General features: G+C 43.8%; 1 protein-coding gene across 1 annotated transcript in view; it reads left to right on the forward strand.

The window, feature by feature from the left end:
• Positions 1–16842, forward strand: part of dmgdh (dimethylglycine dehydrogenase) — a 25701-nt gene extending 8859 nt beyond the window's left edge. The window contains exons 3-16 of the mRNA XM_083900886.1: positions 857–955; positions 1053–1217; positions 1832–2036; positions 8179–8427; positions 8516–8714; positions 9813–9982; positions 10053–10206; positions 11585–11750; positions 12581–12711; positions 13750–13967; positions 14251–14408; positions 14711–14770; positions 16059–16193; positions 16289–16842. Coding sequence (XP_083757012.1) covers positions 857–955; positions 1053–1217; positions 1832–2036; positions 8179–8427; positions 8516–8714; positions 9813–9982; positions 10053–10206; positions 11585–11750; positions 12581–12711; positions 13750–13967; positions 14251–14408; positions 14711–14770; positions 16059–16193; positions 16289–16501 — 2322 coding nt within the window. The 3' untranslated portion in view covers positions 16502–16842. The remainder of the gene's footprint in view (positions 1–856; positions 956–1052; positions 1218–1831; positions 2037–8178; positions 8428–8515; positions 8715–9812; positions 9983–10052; positions 10207–11584; positions 11751–12580; positions 12712–13749; positions 13968–14250; positions 14409–14710; positions 14771–16058; positions 16194–16288) is intronic.
• Positions 16843–17631: the final 789 nt, after the last annotated feature.

The following is a 17631-nucleotide window of genomic DNA, read 5'->3' on the forward strand; positions in this document are numbered from 1 at the left end:
GACATATTAGGAGGATTTTATGGCCAGTTGCTTTAGATTTATTACATAATGCACCTTTAAACTTCTACCAAAGTCTAAAATATAACACATTTGCTGTACTTGAGTATCAAAAAGTGTACTTCCTGGTTCCGTTGGTCTACAGGACTCCACGTAACAGCTTGTGAATGGGTGAAAACTGTAGCGTAAAGCAGTTCATCAAGACTAGAATAGTTCAGATCATTACCAACTCTTCTTCTTCTGATTTTAATTGGTAGTAACGAGTAACAAAGATAGTTGGACGAAGTGGAGTAGAAGTCAAAGTTGCTAGAAATATAAATAACAAAGTAAAGTACATGTAGATATGTGAATTTTGTACTCGAGTACACTTTTTGGTCACTTTTTTTTTTTAAACACAATTCTGTTCGATGGAAACTCTGAGCAATTTCCAGAAAATATCAGGACATCCGTCAGAAAGCTGCTAATGTTAAAAGTGTATCATTTAGGAATAATATCACGATTGGAGGAGACAACTGGAGAGTTCATCAGCAAAGACCCAGATAATGTTTCCTTCAATCGTCGGTGAAAAAAAAAGGGACAATGTGGGCTATGTAGGAAGGACAATATAAGATGTAATGTCACAAATATTTTGAGCAAAATCTGTAAAAATCTGTAAAATATACAAGAGCTGACTTGGCGGAGGCCTGCGCTCTCCCAGTGCTTTTCTAATTATCATTCGTTGCTGTGGTTGATTTAATACAAAATAACTTAGATAGAATTGAGTATTCCAAACTGAAACTAATGTTGCTCTGCACTTTCTTTATGTGTGAATAAGCAATCGTCATCATGGTGAAGCGTAAGTGTTTTTTCTGTGTTTCAGGCTGGTTTGACAACATACTACCATCCTGGCATCAACCTCAAGAAAGTCCACTATGACAGCATTAAGCTGTACGAGAGTTTGGAGGCTGAAACCGGACAGGTGAGATGCTTTCGCCCGCTCGTCTCGCCTCGCCTCGACTCTGACGCGCGCGGCGCGCTAACGTTATAATGTCACGTTTTTTCTCGATTCTCTGCAGGCGGTGGGCTTTCACCAGCCGGGCAGTGTCCGTATCGCTTCGACGCCGGCTCGCGTGGATGAGATGAAATACCAGATGACCCGCACGCACTGGCACGTGACGCCGCAGTCCATGATTGGACCTGAAAGGGTCCAAGAGCTTTTCCCTCTGGTCAACGTAGACAAGGTGTGTATGAATCGCCGTGCGTCTTATGAATTAACAACGGATTGGCTGCAGAAGTTGGATATAATGTTGAAACGGACTCTGCAAATCTGGTCGGTTTTTTTGGAAGTCGACGGCTCTTCTTCTTCCGTCTCCTCTTGGGCCTTTTTCCCATTCCAAAGAAGCTAAATTTTGCTAGCTTGTAGGCTGCCTTTCAGACCCTGATAATTAATAAAATATTTTTCTTTTATTCTGTCTTTCTGTGGGCCCACTACCAAATGACCGATGGACCGGTAGAGGTTGTGGCCCGGTGGTTGGGGACCTCTGCTGTAAACCACTCAGAACTAGTGCAGTGCCCGTGCAAAATCTGTTTTTGGGTTTGTTTTTATTATATTGTTGGTTTGGTTCTTTTAACAATATCTTTTGCATAACTTATCCAAACAACGCCACTACCCGTAGCAAGACACCTGTCGAGTTTGAAATCAATCGGACCATTGGTTCGAAAGATATGCGAATAACACACAGACGGACAGATGTTCCTGGTTCCTGATATTATTGACAATCAGGAAACGATGAGTGGGTTGATTTCGTATAACTTGTACCCTCTCGCTGATGTGCAGTGTTCTGTATAATTCCAGGTGCTGGCCGGTCTGCACACACCAGAAGACGGCCACATCGACCCGTACTCTCTGACCATGGCGCTGGCTGCCGGGGCTCGTATGTACGGCGCACTGATCTACAACCCTGCCCCCGTCACTGCCCTCAAACCGACCGCCGATGGCAAGTGGGACGTCGAGACTCCTCATGGAACGATCCGCGCCAATCGGATTGTCAACTCTGCAGGTTTGTACTTCATCGGGCAAATCTGATGACGGTGCGTTTGTCGTTTTTGGGTGTGTACGTGTTAGGGGTCGATACTCGATATTTGAATTAACAAATTAACGAAGTCCCTGCCAGTTTCGCTCGCTGGGCGTAGCTACTTCATGCTTCCTTGAGGTGGCAGGGAAACTTGGGGCGTATTTTACCTGGCTGAAGAACAAACGAGTTTACAGCGTGTAGAAAATGGTGTAGAAAGCTACGTTAAGAGATGTTCCATCCACATTCAGCACATAGACTTTATGCACTTTGTTCTCTTTGTGGTGAATAAGTCGAGAAATCCTGTATTTTTAACTTTTTGGGGACGATTCGTTTTCTTCAGTTGGACAGATATCGCGATGTATGGCTATTTGATTGTCTTGATGATTGAAGATGATGATTATCACAGAATCTTTGTATGGTGATATTATCGGTGTTGTGGACCACGTATCTTGAGGTAACTTGTGATTCCCACCCCTAGCACGTACGTTGAAGGCCACCATCTATCTATAAAGCAAGTTGTGTCTGTGACGGGCATATCTCGCTGACTGTTACTCAGATGGCCCGAAGACTTTGGATATGGGTTGAGCATGGCCCGATGGTGTGCATCCTTGATTTTCACATTTGTTGGAGGAATTTTAATTTTCACTGATTTATCACGCTACACCAGGCAGCCAGCGGCTCATCAGCAGCAGCTGCGCTGTCTGGAGCAGGGGTGTCCGTTCACCAATACGCGAGCACACATTTATTTTTGCATTAGCATGCTACTACTTTGCGGCTAACTTGGCGAACCCGTTTCCAAAGGTAAGCTAGCGAGGCTACGATTAGCATTAGCATAGGGCTAACATAATACAAACAGTGTGCAAACTCATTAGGCACAACGCGAATGTTTTCATTTTCGATTAGCATTAGCTTAGCTAGCTGTTTTGTGACCGTCAGCCACTGGCTTTGTTTGTGAAACTCGTTGCTAGCATGCACACATACAAAACATACTTATTTAGTGCCAGTTTAAACAGAAATGAAACGGTTTTATGGATATTCGATGAGCTCTGATGGATTATTTGGATCTAAGAGGGGTTTGATCTTCATGTGATCATTCTGGTCCACAGACACGAGTCACTCGTCTGACCTGAACATCCCAAAGTCACTGCTCTATAAAACACCTTATCTTGCTGTTATACAACAGCAGCAGACCTTTGCCCACACTGACCACTGCTCGCTTGAACCGGGTCAGACCAGTTCTGGGGGGAATTTGTTGACACTTGCTGCTGCTGTTGCTCTTTTGTCTGGCGAGGTTCAAGTGTTTGCTTTAGTCTCTGCACCCCCGGACCCCACACACCCACTGTAGAAGATATTGTATAACGCCTAATTGTCTTGATTTACAGGTGCAATGGCGAATGATGTACCAAGACATATGATTGTGAATTGTCATCCGTACATGTACTGTAGGTTAGGGCTCAGGGACAACCACTCAAGCATACAGCATACACAAACATAACACATCATATAAAATATACTTTTAAGTGTGATATAAAATAACATAATCTGCTAATTCAATAGAATCCATGAAGTGCCGTTAGGCAACAACAATAGTTCCGCCAAAGTTCCAGGGATCAATGTCTTCTGCCAACGGTAATCGCAATCTGAATCAGTTTTTATTGCCCAGTAGTTTTAAATTAAAGCAAATTAAGTGAAGATAAAAACAAACATTTGAAAATAAAATTTGTAATTATATAAGCATTTGTGCAGTATATGAAAAAGCAGTCTGCACATAGGCCTATAGATATATGTACAGTACAGTTATGGTAGTAATAGTTGTCAGTATTATACGTTTATGATGGCAGAGGTGTTTCCTCAGGCCCAGAACATCATAATGTATGTGTATAAGTATTTGTACTGTCTTTCTTCCTTAAATCAAAGAAAGTATAATGCAATAATACATATTTGTCATGTCCAGATCATCATAGGATGACAGTTTGACCACAATCTGCCTGTCAGTGTCTCCTGGTGTATATGTAGTAATAGTAGTAGTGACAGATAGTGGGTTTCAAATGGCTTTATCTCTGTTGCAGTGTGTAAAACTTCACTTCCAAGAGTGCTGGAGAATCTGTGTAGACTTCAGTTGGCACCAAAACTCAAAAGACATCAAGTTTGTCCTTTGTGGCCTCTGTGGCGCTGAACCAGCTCCTAAAAATCTCATTCTGCAGTAACAAAAAACAGCAACACGTACATGCACAACGTTTATCCACAAGTTATTTCGTCCATAAACCTGCATTTTGTGCAAAAAGCAGTGCTTCGATGGTGTCTGCAGTGCAAATGTCGCGTCGCACCCGACTGTAAAAACGGCATCATTAAAACACCAGTCTATCAAACGGCTCATTCATATGTCGCTGCTCCACGTTTTTTCTCCCTGAATCTGCACATTCTGTTCTCTGGTTGAAGTCAGTTACGGTGTGGCGGGGGGGCTCTCACTTGCGCCTGACGGCCAATCCAAGTTGTCCAACCCTGTAAATTTCATCCAATCTTTAGGCAGCAACACATTCACTCCTTCCGACGGTCACATTTTTAGATTTATTTTGCAAAAACACTCTAGGTTTCATCTAATGGCGTGTTTCCACAAGCCATACTCACCTCAGGACGGCACAGTTAAATAGCATAGTACCTTTTTATCAGTACCTGCTCTGGCGAGTGCCATCACAGGAAGAGACGTCCGACACGCTGAACTGTAGACTGTAGATTTAACTATTCTTAAAATGTGGATAATTCTCCAAAAAATACCAGAAAAAAATCTCAATATTTAACAGAGGAGTCTGGTGTATTTAGGGAAAAGCACTGCTGATCACGAGCATAAACCTTGCTGCTGTATTTGAGTGCAGTGACTGTGTCGGACGGAGTCTGTGTACCCTTGTATATACAGTTGAGTACCAAGTACCAACAGAGGAAGCCCGTGTACCACTGGCGGAACACGTACCGCAGTTTGAGAAGCAGCAGGAATTCAGAGTTTCTTTAATTTCTACTGCACTTGTTGACTCTGTGCACTATTCCTGTACAAGCGAGTGAATGGCCCCAGTGTGCAGGCAGCTGTAAACATGTGCTCCTCAACGTGGTGTTTACGCATCCCCACCCCGTCCTTCACTGTGGGATAAAGTTCACGTGTGGAGCTTATATTACACGGCCTGGATATAAATGGATGTAAGGGTTTTTATTTTTAATACAATGCATACGATCACTATCAATATCAGCAAGATTTAAAACTTTGTATGGAGGTTGTTTTTCGTGGAACACTTGTTATGTAGACACGTTGCTCTTGCAACACACAGATGAAGATAAGCAGTATTGATTAACAGGTCCTCATGGTCCAGGTGACTCTGGTCACAGGAGCTAAATTGACACAAGCCTATATTGATTTTTGTTGCGTTCTGGGCCATGTCCTACTTATAGATTCAGAACACTGTTTGCATTGTGGATATTAGTATGCAAAACAGTTTATGCTATATTTGTCATTTGCTATATAGTGTGTATATATATATGTTTGTTTGTATGTGGCCCTGCGATGGACTGGCGAACTCTCCAGAGTGTACCCCGCCTATCGCCCTATGTCGGCTGAGACACCCAACGCGACCCTCCCCGGTGGAGGATAAATCGGTAGATAATGGATGGATATATACATGGCTAACAAGGGAGTTAGCAATGTAGCTTTGATCCTAGCCCATGAAGTGCTTCGTATACAAGGAGGAGGAGCTTAAAGTCAACTCAAATGTTCACAGGGAGCCAGTGTAGGGCGGTCAAAACTGGACTCGTGCTCGCTCTTCCTGGTTCTGGTTAATAAACGAGCTGCAGAGGTTTGGATGGGCTGATCATGGTCTGTCAGTGGTTTTCTTTGGGAAGCCAATAAAAAAACCAAAACAAAAAACATTACAATAGTGAGGTCTGTTGTCCAGATGTCCAGCAAAAGAGGTGTGTTTTCCGGAGGGACTTAAAAAGTCTCTACAGAGTCTGGGCTGTACTTGCATGAGAAGGTAGACCAGGGGTCATCAACCTTTTTGGAGACCGAGCGCGACCTGAAGGGTTGAGAATAATACGGAGGCCTACCATATTTACATTTTATGCAATTTACCAATTAACTAATGAATATTATGCATTCAATTGCATACACATCCATGTCTCAGTCAGGTCAAATCTTTGTCAGCCATTAAAACTGTGCAGGCACCTTATTGGTGATCACTGAGGTAGACTATTCCAGACACTGAAAAAGGCTCAATCACCGCTGGATTTGCATCTTGTTGTAGGGACATCCAGGAGCGAATGGTTGGAGGATCTTTTTAACTCTATCAGGAGTCTGGAGATGTATCAAATCACACAAATAAATCGAGGCCAGCCCATTTAAAACCTTAAATCCTGACCTGGACAGGAAGGCAGTGGGGAGGGAGGGAGGGCAGAAGATGAGCTGCTGCATTTTGCACGAGCTGCAGATGATGAAGACGAATGGAGAATTACAGTTGTCCGGTTATGTACACTTAGAAATAAGGGTTCCAAAACCCGAAAGAAAGGGTTTGTCAAGGGTTCTTGGTAACACTAATGGTCCCAGTAAGAACCATTTTGATCCAGAGAACCCTTTAAAACCCCTTTCCTGAATGAAGGGTTTTAAAAGGCTACTTGGCTCCATTTTTGGAACCCTACAAAAGGGAGCCAAAAATGGTTTCGTCTATGAGGACAAGCCGAAGAACCTCATATGGTTCTACTTGGCACTTTTATTTCTAAGAGTGTAGTTAAAAACATGAGTAACTCTATCAAAGACTTTGTTGGGGAGGTAGGGTTTTATCTTTGCCAAGAGATGTAGCTAGAAGAAGAAAACAAAACCATGGGCCATTAGAGCAGGTTATCATCTGTAAAACAATGGAGCAGCATGTACAGTGCAAAGAGAATGTGGCCTAAAATAGAGGTCAGTAATGACTGGGTAGAGGATCTCCGTCTGCATTCAGGTCTGTTGGGGATCATGAGGTCAAATATATGCTGGAGCCAGCCTCCTGTTAGCTGTAGATGTATTTTCTTTATATTTTGTTGACTGGTTAGTTGGTTGGTACTGCTGTTTAATGACTGTTAGAATCCATAAAGTTGCATTTGCCATCATCTGGATTCTGAATTCGTCCTCATCTTGTTGAGTAAGGCATGAAAAGATAAGAATGACCTAATTTTGAAATGTTGAAAAACAGAATTAAAATGGCAGTTGAAAGCTTTGCTTTTAGACACAGAACTTGCTGAACAAAGTAGAGACCCAAACAGCACTAAAAGAAAGATGGAATCCTAATGTTATTCTTGTCAATATTTCTGTCAGCTGACTTTTATTTCGGCCTCATTTTGCGACTGCGTGTGAAAGGCTTTACCGTTTCTTAAAGCCAAACCCTTACGGCAAGATACTGTCTTATGCTAATGCACCTGAATAATATCCTGTTTGGTCACAAGCAAATAAAATGTGCTTTGGGGCGACTCGGCACAGCAGCTGAAGCTGCTTTGACTGAACTGCTGAACATTTGGTTGCAGTTTACCTGCCCTTTTGCCCTTTACTTTTGTACCACGCTTGAAACGCAAAGATGGTAATGGGGAGAATTCTTGTGGTCACCGCCCTTCAAAGTCTTTTCCTGTGGCTGATAACAACAATATTATTGCTACATTTTTCTGTCTGTGAGAGTTTGTCCATCTGTCTGGATTTCTGTATATCTTGTTGCTAGTAGTCTGAATGTGTACTTATTTCTAATCTGTTGGTACATTATGTCTTGTCTAGTTTACAGTAAATCTGCGCACACATCCAGTCCCTGCGTATGCTCCCTGTAGCCCAACACTCCAGTTGGTGGTTTCGCCATTGTTTTTGTCAAAAGAGACATCGTAGAAGATGGTAACCATGAAAACTTGCTCAAAGTTACAAGTAGATGCAAAACTCTGCTGGTAACCACTAATGCAGATATGTCTGCTACTTCATAGACTGAGCTAAAAGCTCCTAAAGCAAGTTCCTGTTGCTGTTTTTTCCAAATATAAAGCATGGAGTGATAAGGTTGTTAACTTAGCATAAGCATGGACATGCCCACCACACCGAGTACCACCATAGTTGATCCCGCTTCTGTTTGTTTTTCAGGGTTCTGGGCCAGGGAAGTGGGTCAGATGATTGGGTACGAACACCCGACCATCCCTGTGCATCACCAGTACGTAGTGACGGCAACTGTTCCAGAGGTGAAGGCTCTGAAAAAGGAACTGGCCGTCATCAGAGACCTGGAGGGATCTTACTACTTGCGGCAGGAGAGAGATGGTCTGCTGTTTGGCCCGTATGAGCAGATGGAGAAGATGGTGCTGCAGGACTCCTGGGTCAGAGATGGTGTTCCTCCAGGTCTGGATGAAGCCGTGTCCGCTCTTTTCCGTTCTGTTCTTCAATACCTGTGGTTTTTACGTGTCGTGTATCCTTCCACTGTGTGCAGGTTTTGGTAAAGAGCTGTTTGAGTCGGACCTCGACAGGATAATGGAGCACGTGGAGATGGCCATGGACATGGTCCCTGTGCTGAAGAAAGCGGACATTATCAACATCGTGTCCGGACCAATCACATACACCCCTGACCTGCTGCCCATGGTGGGACCACAACAGGGAGTTCGCAACTACTGGAATGCTATTGGCTTTGGGTATGTGTGGAATTTTTAAAGGTCCCATATTGTGCACAATCAACTTTTTAACTATTTAAATCCTTATATTTGGGACTCTGGACGTCCTCTCAGCCGGCAAAGTGTGAAAAAAGATGAGGCACTCATGTTTTTGTGGTCCTCCTGGGACTGGGACGTCACGATGCGCAAAATTCCTGGAATTGTTGTCTCGCAGAGATCCGCTTTGTCTGTAAAAAAGCGGTATCCTAAAACCAGAAGTCTATTCTTGGCTCCACAGTGCAGCACAGAGTCCTACACAAACATCCAGCCTCAGAGTGTTTATCTGTCCAGTGGATACATGTTATATATGACGGCAATGTGCCTGCTAGAGCCTGCGAATGATCACTTTTCCAAATGCTAACTGCTGTTAGCTCCCAGTAGCCTCTTTGGCTGATCATTAACTTGGAGAAATAGGATATAATATGGAACCTTTAATGCTTCATTGACATGGGCCCTCGTTCTAGTATGACCAGAACTACGGGCATGTACAAGAATGCAGAAATGTGAAGCAGCTATTCGTGGATGTGGAATGCAGTAAGTATGACCCGGCCCTAATGGTGACAGTGCAGAGTGCAACAAACAAGGACCTCTCTCTCTCAGGGGACTACGGTGGTGCACCACTAAGGGTGCTTTCACACCTTCAGGATTTGGTGCGCACCAAATGTGTTTGGTGGTTTCTTCCAGGTTTCTTAATGGGGAACCAAGATGCGTTGCTAACCAATGTTCTCTGATCTAAAACATCAGGGGTGTGTCGACTGGAGGAGCTGAAGGTGTGGACTTTGGTCACTTAAGTGGGGACCAAAGTCCACAAACGTCACTGTTCGTCAGTATTTGTACAGAATATTAACGTAAACTCAGTGTTATTAAACTCCCTGTTCAACAAACATGAACATAAGCGATGTTCACCCGTTTTGGCCAAACCAAAAGTGCGCATGAGTCCATTGGTGAAGTCTCCTCACACATTCTCACCTGTACATTTTATTGAGAACCAAAGTTCAAATCAACAACACTTGTCCCTAACGTCAACCAAAGGAAATTGCAAACTGGGTTACATTAAAATCTTGTCCCTTATGTGTTCAGGTACGGAGTTATCCATGCTGGTGGTATTGGCAAATTCCTAAGTGACTGGATTAGGAATGGAGAGCCTCCCTACGACCTGATCGAGTGCGACCCCAACCGCTATGGCAAATGGGCGGATGTGCCTTTCATGTGTGCCAAAGCCCGAGAATCCTATGGCTTCAACAACGTGGGTAAGGTCAATGTGGGTTCTGTTACATTTTTCTTTTTAAAACACTACTTAACTCTGTGCTGCCCCCGCAGTCGGTTACCCCAAAGAGGAGCGTTTCGCCGGCCGGCCAACCAGCCGAACAAGTGGCGTTTATGAGCTACTGAAAGGCAAAGGCTCCATGGGCTTTCATGCTGGCTGGGAACAACCACACTGGTTCTACAAAGCTGGAGATGACACTGGATACAAGTAAGGCCTCATCACGAGTCTCTTTTCAGACCTATACAGCCAACAAGAGGTTTTTTCTTTTGTTATGCAACTGCTTTGACTTTAATTGCCGTTGCTGTCCTCCAGCCAGATCGCTCAGATTCCTGCTCTAGATCCACACCGCATCCTCCTTCCTGTTTTTTTTTTTCCCTTCGCTGCTATGAGAAGAGGGATAATGCAGTGGTGGCTCCTGCATACAGATGCATAAAGGACGAAGCAACAGTAGTCTGTGGCAGAGATCAACAGCAGGAACTCTAAATGCATGCATATAACATAGAAATAAACATAAATGCCACAGTAAACGTTTAAAGACGCAGTGTTCCACGGGAAAACATAACGTACGCAGAAGAGCAAGAACACGTTCTCACATAGAGCTCCCTCACAACAAACAGTCGTCTCTTACTTCACACTGCACCATTTGGATGTGTAAATAACACTCCGAACCAACAACGTAAATCAAGAGGCTTTCCAGAAAGGAAGTTGTAATATTATGGAAACCCCGAATAATATTACCCATTAATGGGATGACTTACTTTCACTCCACCACCACAAAATCCGCTTTCAGTCCATTTCAGATCAAGCACAATAAAATAACTTCTTCAACGGTCACCATGTTTGTTGATGTCTGCAACTTGGCACTCGGCACTACCCCCAAGAGGAAGTATTTTGTAACGTCTGCAGACGATAATAGAGTATAAATGGGCCTTGTTAAAAACTGCGTGAGATTTTTTTTTTTCAGCATTATTGATCGGATCGTCATGACATTAACGCAAACATCCATGTTCCTTTTAGTGATTCGTTGTAGTAACTGTGGATGTTACGCCAGTGCCAGGGAAAACGTTAAATGTGTCCAAGACTTTGCTTCTCCGTGACGATCAAATACCTTCGAAAATGTATTACATTAATCAACAACTGCCTTAGTTATATTTAAGTTGTAGTATCCAGAACTTAGAAAACATACCGACACACATTCTGAAGGACTTATTTGAGCTCCCTAAACCTAACCCTAATTTCCAGGAATAGGACCAGGTTGTAAGATTACTATTATTGTTATTATAGCACACAGCAGCTGCTCAGTTTCCCAACAAAATAGCTAATTAATAATAACTAATAACTTTCTTCCTCCATTACCTCCATCCCCAGAATATGTCAACAAAATCTCCATCTTTACCGTTTGAGCAGCTAACGAGATACATTCAGCGACTCTGGTAAAATCCATTATGTTTATATATGCTTTGCTCAGAGGAGGAGCTTCAAGATGCGTTCAAGGAAACCTCATAATCGTCATCACTTCAGACACTTCTCGTTTGAGCCTTGGCATTCAGACCTGACGCAATCCACACACTGTGCTTGTCCCTAGGCCCAGTTTCCGTCGCACAAACTGGTTCGAACCGGTCGGCAGAGAGTGCAAGCTGATCACGGAGAAGGTGGGCGTGATCGACCTGACTCCTTTTGGCAAGTTCATCGTGAAGGGGAAGGACTCGCTCAAGCTGCTGGACCGCCTCTTCGCTAACAACATGCCCAAGGTAGAAATCCTATGTGCTGAAGTGCAGTGAATGTTGGGGTTAGAGGTCAACGGCTTCGGGATGCAGGATGTGTCCTTGTGCGTTTAAAAAAAGCTAAATCAACGATTCAGTTCGTACAGATTAAATTGAACTAGTTCTAGTAATGAGTTGAATTTTTAATTGATTTGATTTGTACAGTGAACATTTCTGGACAAATGTATTCATTGCGTCCAATCGCAGCAATGCAATGTCACCAGGGGCGTATCGCTAAATGTGTGATCGAGTTATGACGGGTTTGATCCAGCTGGAGACTGGACATAAACTGTACACTACAACCTTAAGAGGCTGCACATGGTCCCGTCTGTCACTTTCTGGCAGATGGTCGACCTATGCCCGACACCTGTCAGACAGTCTGCGACTGAGCAAAAAGCTGACACAGCACTGATCTGTTCGGTTCACCAGGGGCGTTCATTGAACTGTTGTACCAGTTCAACGTAATTTGTCATTACAAAGACATTGGCATGCCCAAAAAGTGTCTCAATCTCAATAGTTTTACATAAAAGTGCTTCAAAAGCTACCACCAGTCATGCTGTACTGATGGAGAGGTCATGTGCTGTAGGCCCATATTTCACCTAACTTGAATTGTGATTGATTTAGTTCAGTATTACCAAAAAAATGAATTACGATCAACAGGGGGATTTTTGGTACGAGTCAGTTTTTAGTCCCGCTTGCCCTGGACCCACAAAATCTTTTGCCTTTTTTACCACCTTATCACCTGCTCATGCACACCGCTGCTGATTGTTAGACATCCATGTTTTCATCCATCATTTCATGTTCATCCATGTTTTTAGGTGGGCCTGACTAACATCAGCCACATGCTGACGCCCACTGGGAGGGTTTTTGCCGAGGTCACCATCACCCAGCTGACGCCAGGAGAGTTCCTGCTCATCACTGGCTCGGGGTCAGAGCTACACGACCTCAGGTGAAATGCGTCAAACCATTCACAGTCGCACATTTGGCTGGACTTTACTGTTTTTAATTTGGCGGCGGTGGTGGTGGTCGGGAACCGACTGTTCTCTTCACCAAACAGGAAACGGACACGGTTAGAGAACAGCTACTAAAGAAAGCGTCTAAGAGCCATTGAGCTAAAATTTAGGGCTTCGTTTCCTCGGGTTTACACAAACAATTGTCCAAATCTATACTGCAAACATTTCTTATATCTGTTGTCATATGCCAAGCCAAGTATATCCACTATTCAGTTTCCTTGCACGTGGAATATATTGTCGTGTCTTCAGCACACACATCCAGACCCAGAGTCTTGCTGTGCTGAATAAGTTGCTGCAGAAACCTAAAACCTCTGAGCAGCTGTTGACACAACGCCTCTCCGTTTGCTCCAATCGGAAGGCAGAAGATTAAACCATTCATCTCCATTCCTTCACTCTAACCAAGGCTTTAAACCGCAGCTCAGGGCGAATGAGGAAGTTTTCATGTTATCTACTGACCTCTAGTGGTGACAGGGTTAGACTGCACATGGTGAGTTCATGGGAGTGTACCAATCACCAAACTATACTTTTAAATCAGGGGACTCGAGGGGGACCAACTCTTTGGCAAAAAAAACCATCTGTTTCGTAGAGAAATTACATACAAGAAGTTAAAGGCACCATATGTAAGAATGTGGCCAAAAATGGTTACTACACTTAAATTCAAAAATACCGAGCCCTTTTAGGTTTCGCATTCTCGGCCATTGTAGCTCGGACGTAACTGGCAACCCAGGGTTGCTCGGCAGCTGAGACTCTACCGACTGCAATGATTGGTAGACGGCGGTGGGTGGCGCCACATGACGCCAAAACATGATTTCAAAACATGAACAATGACATGAAAAATATGAATATTTTGGCTTTAGGAGGATTTTATGGCCAGTTGCTTTAGATTTATTACATAATGCACCTTTAAGAAAGGAGGAAATGCTAAAATTCTGTAATATTAAAATGTCTTTGTCACATGTGTTTCATAACTCCAGGTGGATCGAGGCGGAGGCCGCAAACGGCGGATACGACGTCGACATCAGCAACGTGACGGAGGACATCGGCGTGCTGGGAATTGCGGGACCAAACTCGCGCAAAGTCCTTCAGAAACTGACGGATGAGGACATGAGCGACGCCGGATTCAAATTCCTCCACTGCAAGTCCATCAAGGTCGCTGGCGTTCCACTCCGTGCCATCCGGATTTCCTACACCGGTAATAAGTGCTGCATAAAACAACTCGCAGCATTCTAGAAACGGTCGTTCCTCGAACAGCAGCGTCATCACATCGTGATTCAGTTCCGTTGATCTTAAAGCCATATTGGGCGTGGTTTTCTGAGGAAATGCGTCACTTGACCTTGAGAATGTTTTTAAACTACGTTTGACTCCAGATTGAACACACTAGTCACCAACTGTATGGACCTCTATGGATGGGATGGATGTCACTGCATTCATAGTATACCGTATGATTGTGTGTGTTTTGCCGTGTGCTTGTATAGGTGAGCTCGGCTGGGAAATGTACATTGACCAGAAGAACATGGCGGCTGTATACGAGGCCATGATGGAAGCGGGAAAAGACGAAGGCATTGATAATTTTGGCACCTATGCCATGGCCTCCCTCAGATTGGAGAAAGGCTTTAGAGGCTGGGGAGCTGAGGTAAGCGCACACACACACAAACACGCACATACCAACTTGTTTTTTGATAGCTTAGTGAGGACGCGTCATGCGTGTCCTGACTTTAACCTTAATCGACAGCTAGCCCTTAAAACCAGATCCTAACCCTGAAAAAAGGTTCCATTTAAAGTAGTAGAACCCAGGTAAAATGTCCCACAAGCTCCAAACGTTCCTCGCAAAGATACGTTTTCTTGGACCTCGCAAGGATATTAATACAAGTACACACACACACACACTTCTCTCTGCAAGGTGGAAACTTGTTGCTCACTTGTTGATCTTTCCAGATGAATTGTGACACCAATCCTCTGGAGGCCGGGCTGGATTATTTCATCAAACTAAACAAGGTAAACCAATCGGAGTTTTCTCCAACAGTCCAAAAACCCTTTAAATTGACTGTAGGTGTAAGAGTAAATGGTTGCTCATCCCTATACGTTTGCCCTCTGATGGACGGGCGACCTGTCAAGTGTGCATACCACTGTGCGAAATACAGGGGGGTCGGGGGGGGGGGGGGGGGTCAGACCCCTTCTGATTAACACTCGAGAACCCTTGAAAGCCTCAAATGCAACATTTGAGGGGGGTCTAAACTAGGGCTGGACGATAAATTGAATTTTATTCATGATTTTGATTTAGGCTCCTCACGATCATAAGAAGATTATAAAATCGAAGAAAAATGATTAATGCGCCGCACGGCGCGGCGTGTATGTAAATTCCTATGCTACAAAAACACCTTGAATGCACCAGTGTTACGGAAAATACTGCAGCGTGGCACCTGGTGAAACAGTATTGCGCTGGGCAACAAATGGGAGATGGGACCCCCCCCCCAATTATTAATGGGTATGTCGCACACTGGTGCATACCCAGAGGCGCAGCTTGTGAACAGGCAAGGCAAGCAACTGCTTGGGGCCCCGAGCCAATAGGGGCCCCCCCGACACTTGGAGCCTGAGGGCTGTTTTTACTGAAATATGCAGTGACCAGCCGCGTCCCCCGTGTCCCCCTTAAAAAAACAATGGGCAATTTGCAATGACATCTCAGTAGGAAACCTCCCTAAAGGGGCCCCACCCCACCTCACTTTAACCTGTGTGAAATGAAGAGGATTATTTGCAGTGTACTTTTTTTACTTAGTTTATATGTTTTTTCAGTTATTTACAGTATTTGTTCTATATATTTATATTGTTTTATAATGTCGGTTCTTTACTCTTCTTTATTATTTTTTCTACTAAGTTTATATAGTTTTTTTTTTTTAAAGGCTATTTACAGTATTTTATTCTTTACACTTATATTTTCACATCCTTTTTAATTTCATTTATAATAATTAATAATTTAAGTTATTTCTTCTATTTTGAAAAAAAAAAATATTTTGAAGTCATACATTTTTCTTTGGTGTCAGATTATTTGTAACATAATGGTGAAGGGCCCCCTGGGAATGTTTTGCCTCGGGCCCCTATAGACTCTAGAATCGCCTCTGTGCGTACCCCACCTTTTGCCCTATGTCAGCTGGGATTGACTCTAAATTGCTTCCTTTAGACGGCACTTAAAGGGATTTTGTGTAAAAACTAGCAGGGAAAATACTCAGTGATATATCTGTAACTACAATGCTGTGTGTTTTATTATTGTTTGTGTGATTGCGTCCAGCCTGCTGACTTCATCGGCAAAGCGGCGCTTCAGGAGATTAAAGCCAAAGGCCTGAAGAGGAAGCTGTCCTACATCACAGTAGACACGGATAACATTGATCCAGAGGGCAATGAAACTGTGTGGCTCAACGGCAAGGTTAGCATCAATTTCATTCACCACGTCACTGCTGTTGTGCGTTATTTCAAGGCTACTGTAACTCAGTTGCTCGTCCGTGACGTTTTCGTCACCAGGTGGTCGGCAACACGACGTCCGGAGCCTACAGCTACAGCAGCCAGCAGAGCCTGGCGTTTGCGTACCTGCCCCCGGAGCTGTGTTCCGTGGGCCAGAAGGTGGAGGTGGAGCTGCTGGGGAGGAAATACCCGGCCATGGTCATCCAGGAACCTTTAGTCCTCACCGAGCCCACACGGACCCGGCTGCAGAAGAAGGCAAAGAGTAAAGCGTAAGCAGGAACCGCTGGCCTTGATCGGTTTGTCACCCACCGGCGAAAAAAAAACAAAAAAAAACGATGCCACTGTGAATTTACGAATGAGAGTCTGAGGTGGTGAAGGTGTGAAGGGTAATGAATCACGTGCTGTCAGTGTACTAAGAACCCCAATCTGTGTCCTGTGGAACACCAAACCAGTGGCATCTAAACAATGGGCTTTTGATAAACACTAACTGCTGCATGATGCCTTTGCACCACAGTGTCTTAAAAATGTTGGAAGAGTAATTGAATTTTTTTTTTTTTTTTTTGTAATTTCGTATATCGCTGCACATTTCATTGTTACAGGAGCACTGTGACAAAAATAAAACACCAACAACTTAAAGAAACACAATGTTTATGTATATATATAAACTGGTGTACATGCATACCTTGATAATTAAAGAAATGCACACACTGTCTTGTGACTCCCGCCTCCATCCTGTCCGTCTTCACACTTCCTCCTTACACCCAGAGGCGCAGCTTGTGAACAGGCAAGGGAGGCAACTGCTTGGGGCCCCCGAGCCAATAGGGGGGCCCCAGACACTCGGAGCCTGAGGGCTGTTTTTACTTAAATGTGCAGTGACCAGCCGCCTCCCCGTGTCCTCCTTAAAAAACAATGGCCGATTTGCAATGACATCTCAGTAGGAAACCTCCCTAAAGGGGCCCCACCTCACAAGAGGATTATTTACAGTGTAATGCATCTTTTTTTAACTTAATTTATAAAGCTATTTACAGTATTTTATTGTTCTTTACATTTATATTTTCATTCATTTTGGAAAAAAAATAATATTTTGAACTCCTACGTTTCTCGTTGGTGTCAGATTATTTGTAACATAATGGTGATGAACACTGGTTGGAACGAAGAGGGGGCCCCCTGGGAATTTTTGCTTAGGGCCCCTACAGACTCTAGAATCGCCTCCGTTTGTGCGAGAATATAAGTAGAAAATGGAAGTTAACCCTGGGTCTGGAACGTGAAGCCAACATGGAATCGTCATGGAAACCTGTGGCAAGAAGAAGTCTGCTTGTATGTTAGTGGATGACAGAATTAGCCTGCTTCTCATAATATGGTGTCAGATTATTTATAACATAATGGTGATGAACACTGGTTGG

This window comes from Microchirus variegatus (genome assembly GCF_963457635.1).
Source record: "Microchirus variegatus genome assembly, chromosome: 1".
Lineage (NCBI taxonomy): Eukaryota > Metazoa > Chordata > Actinopteri > Pleuronectiformes > Soleidae > Microchirus > Microchirus variegatus.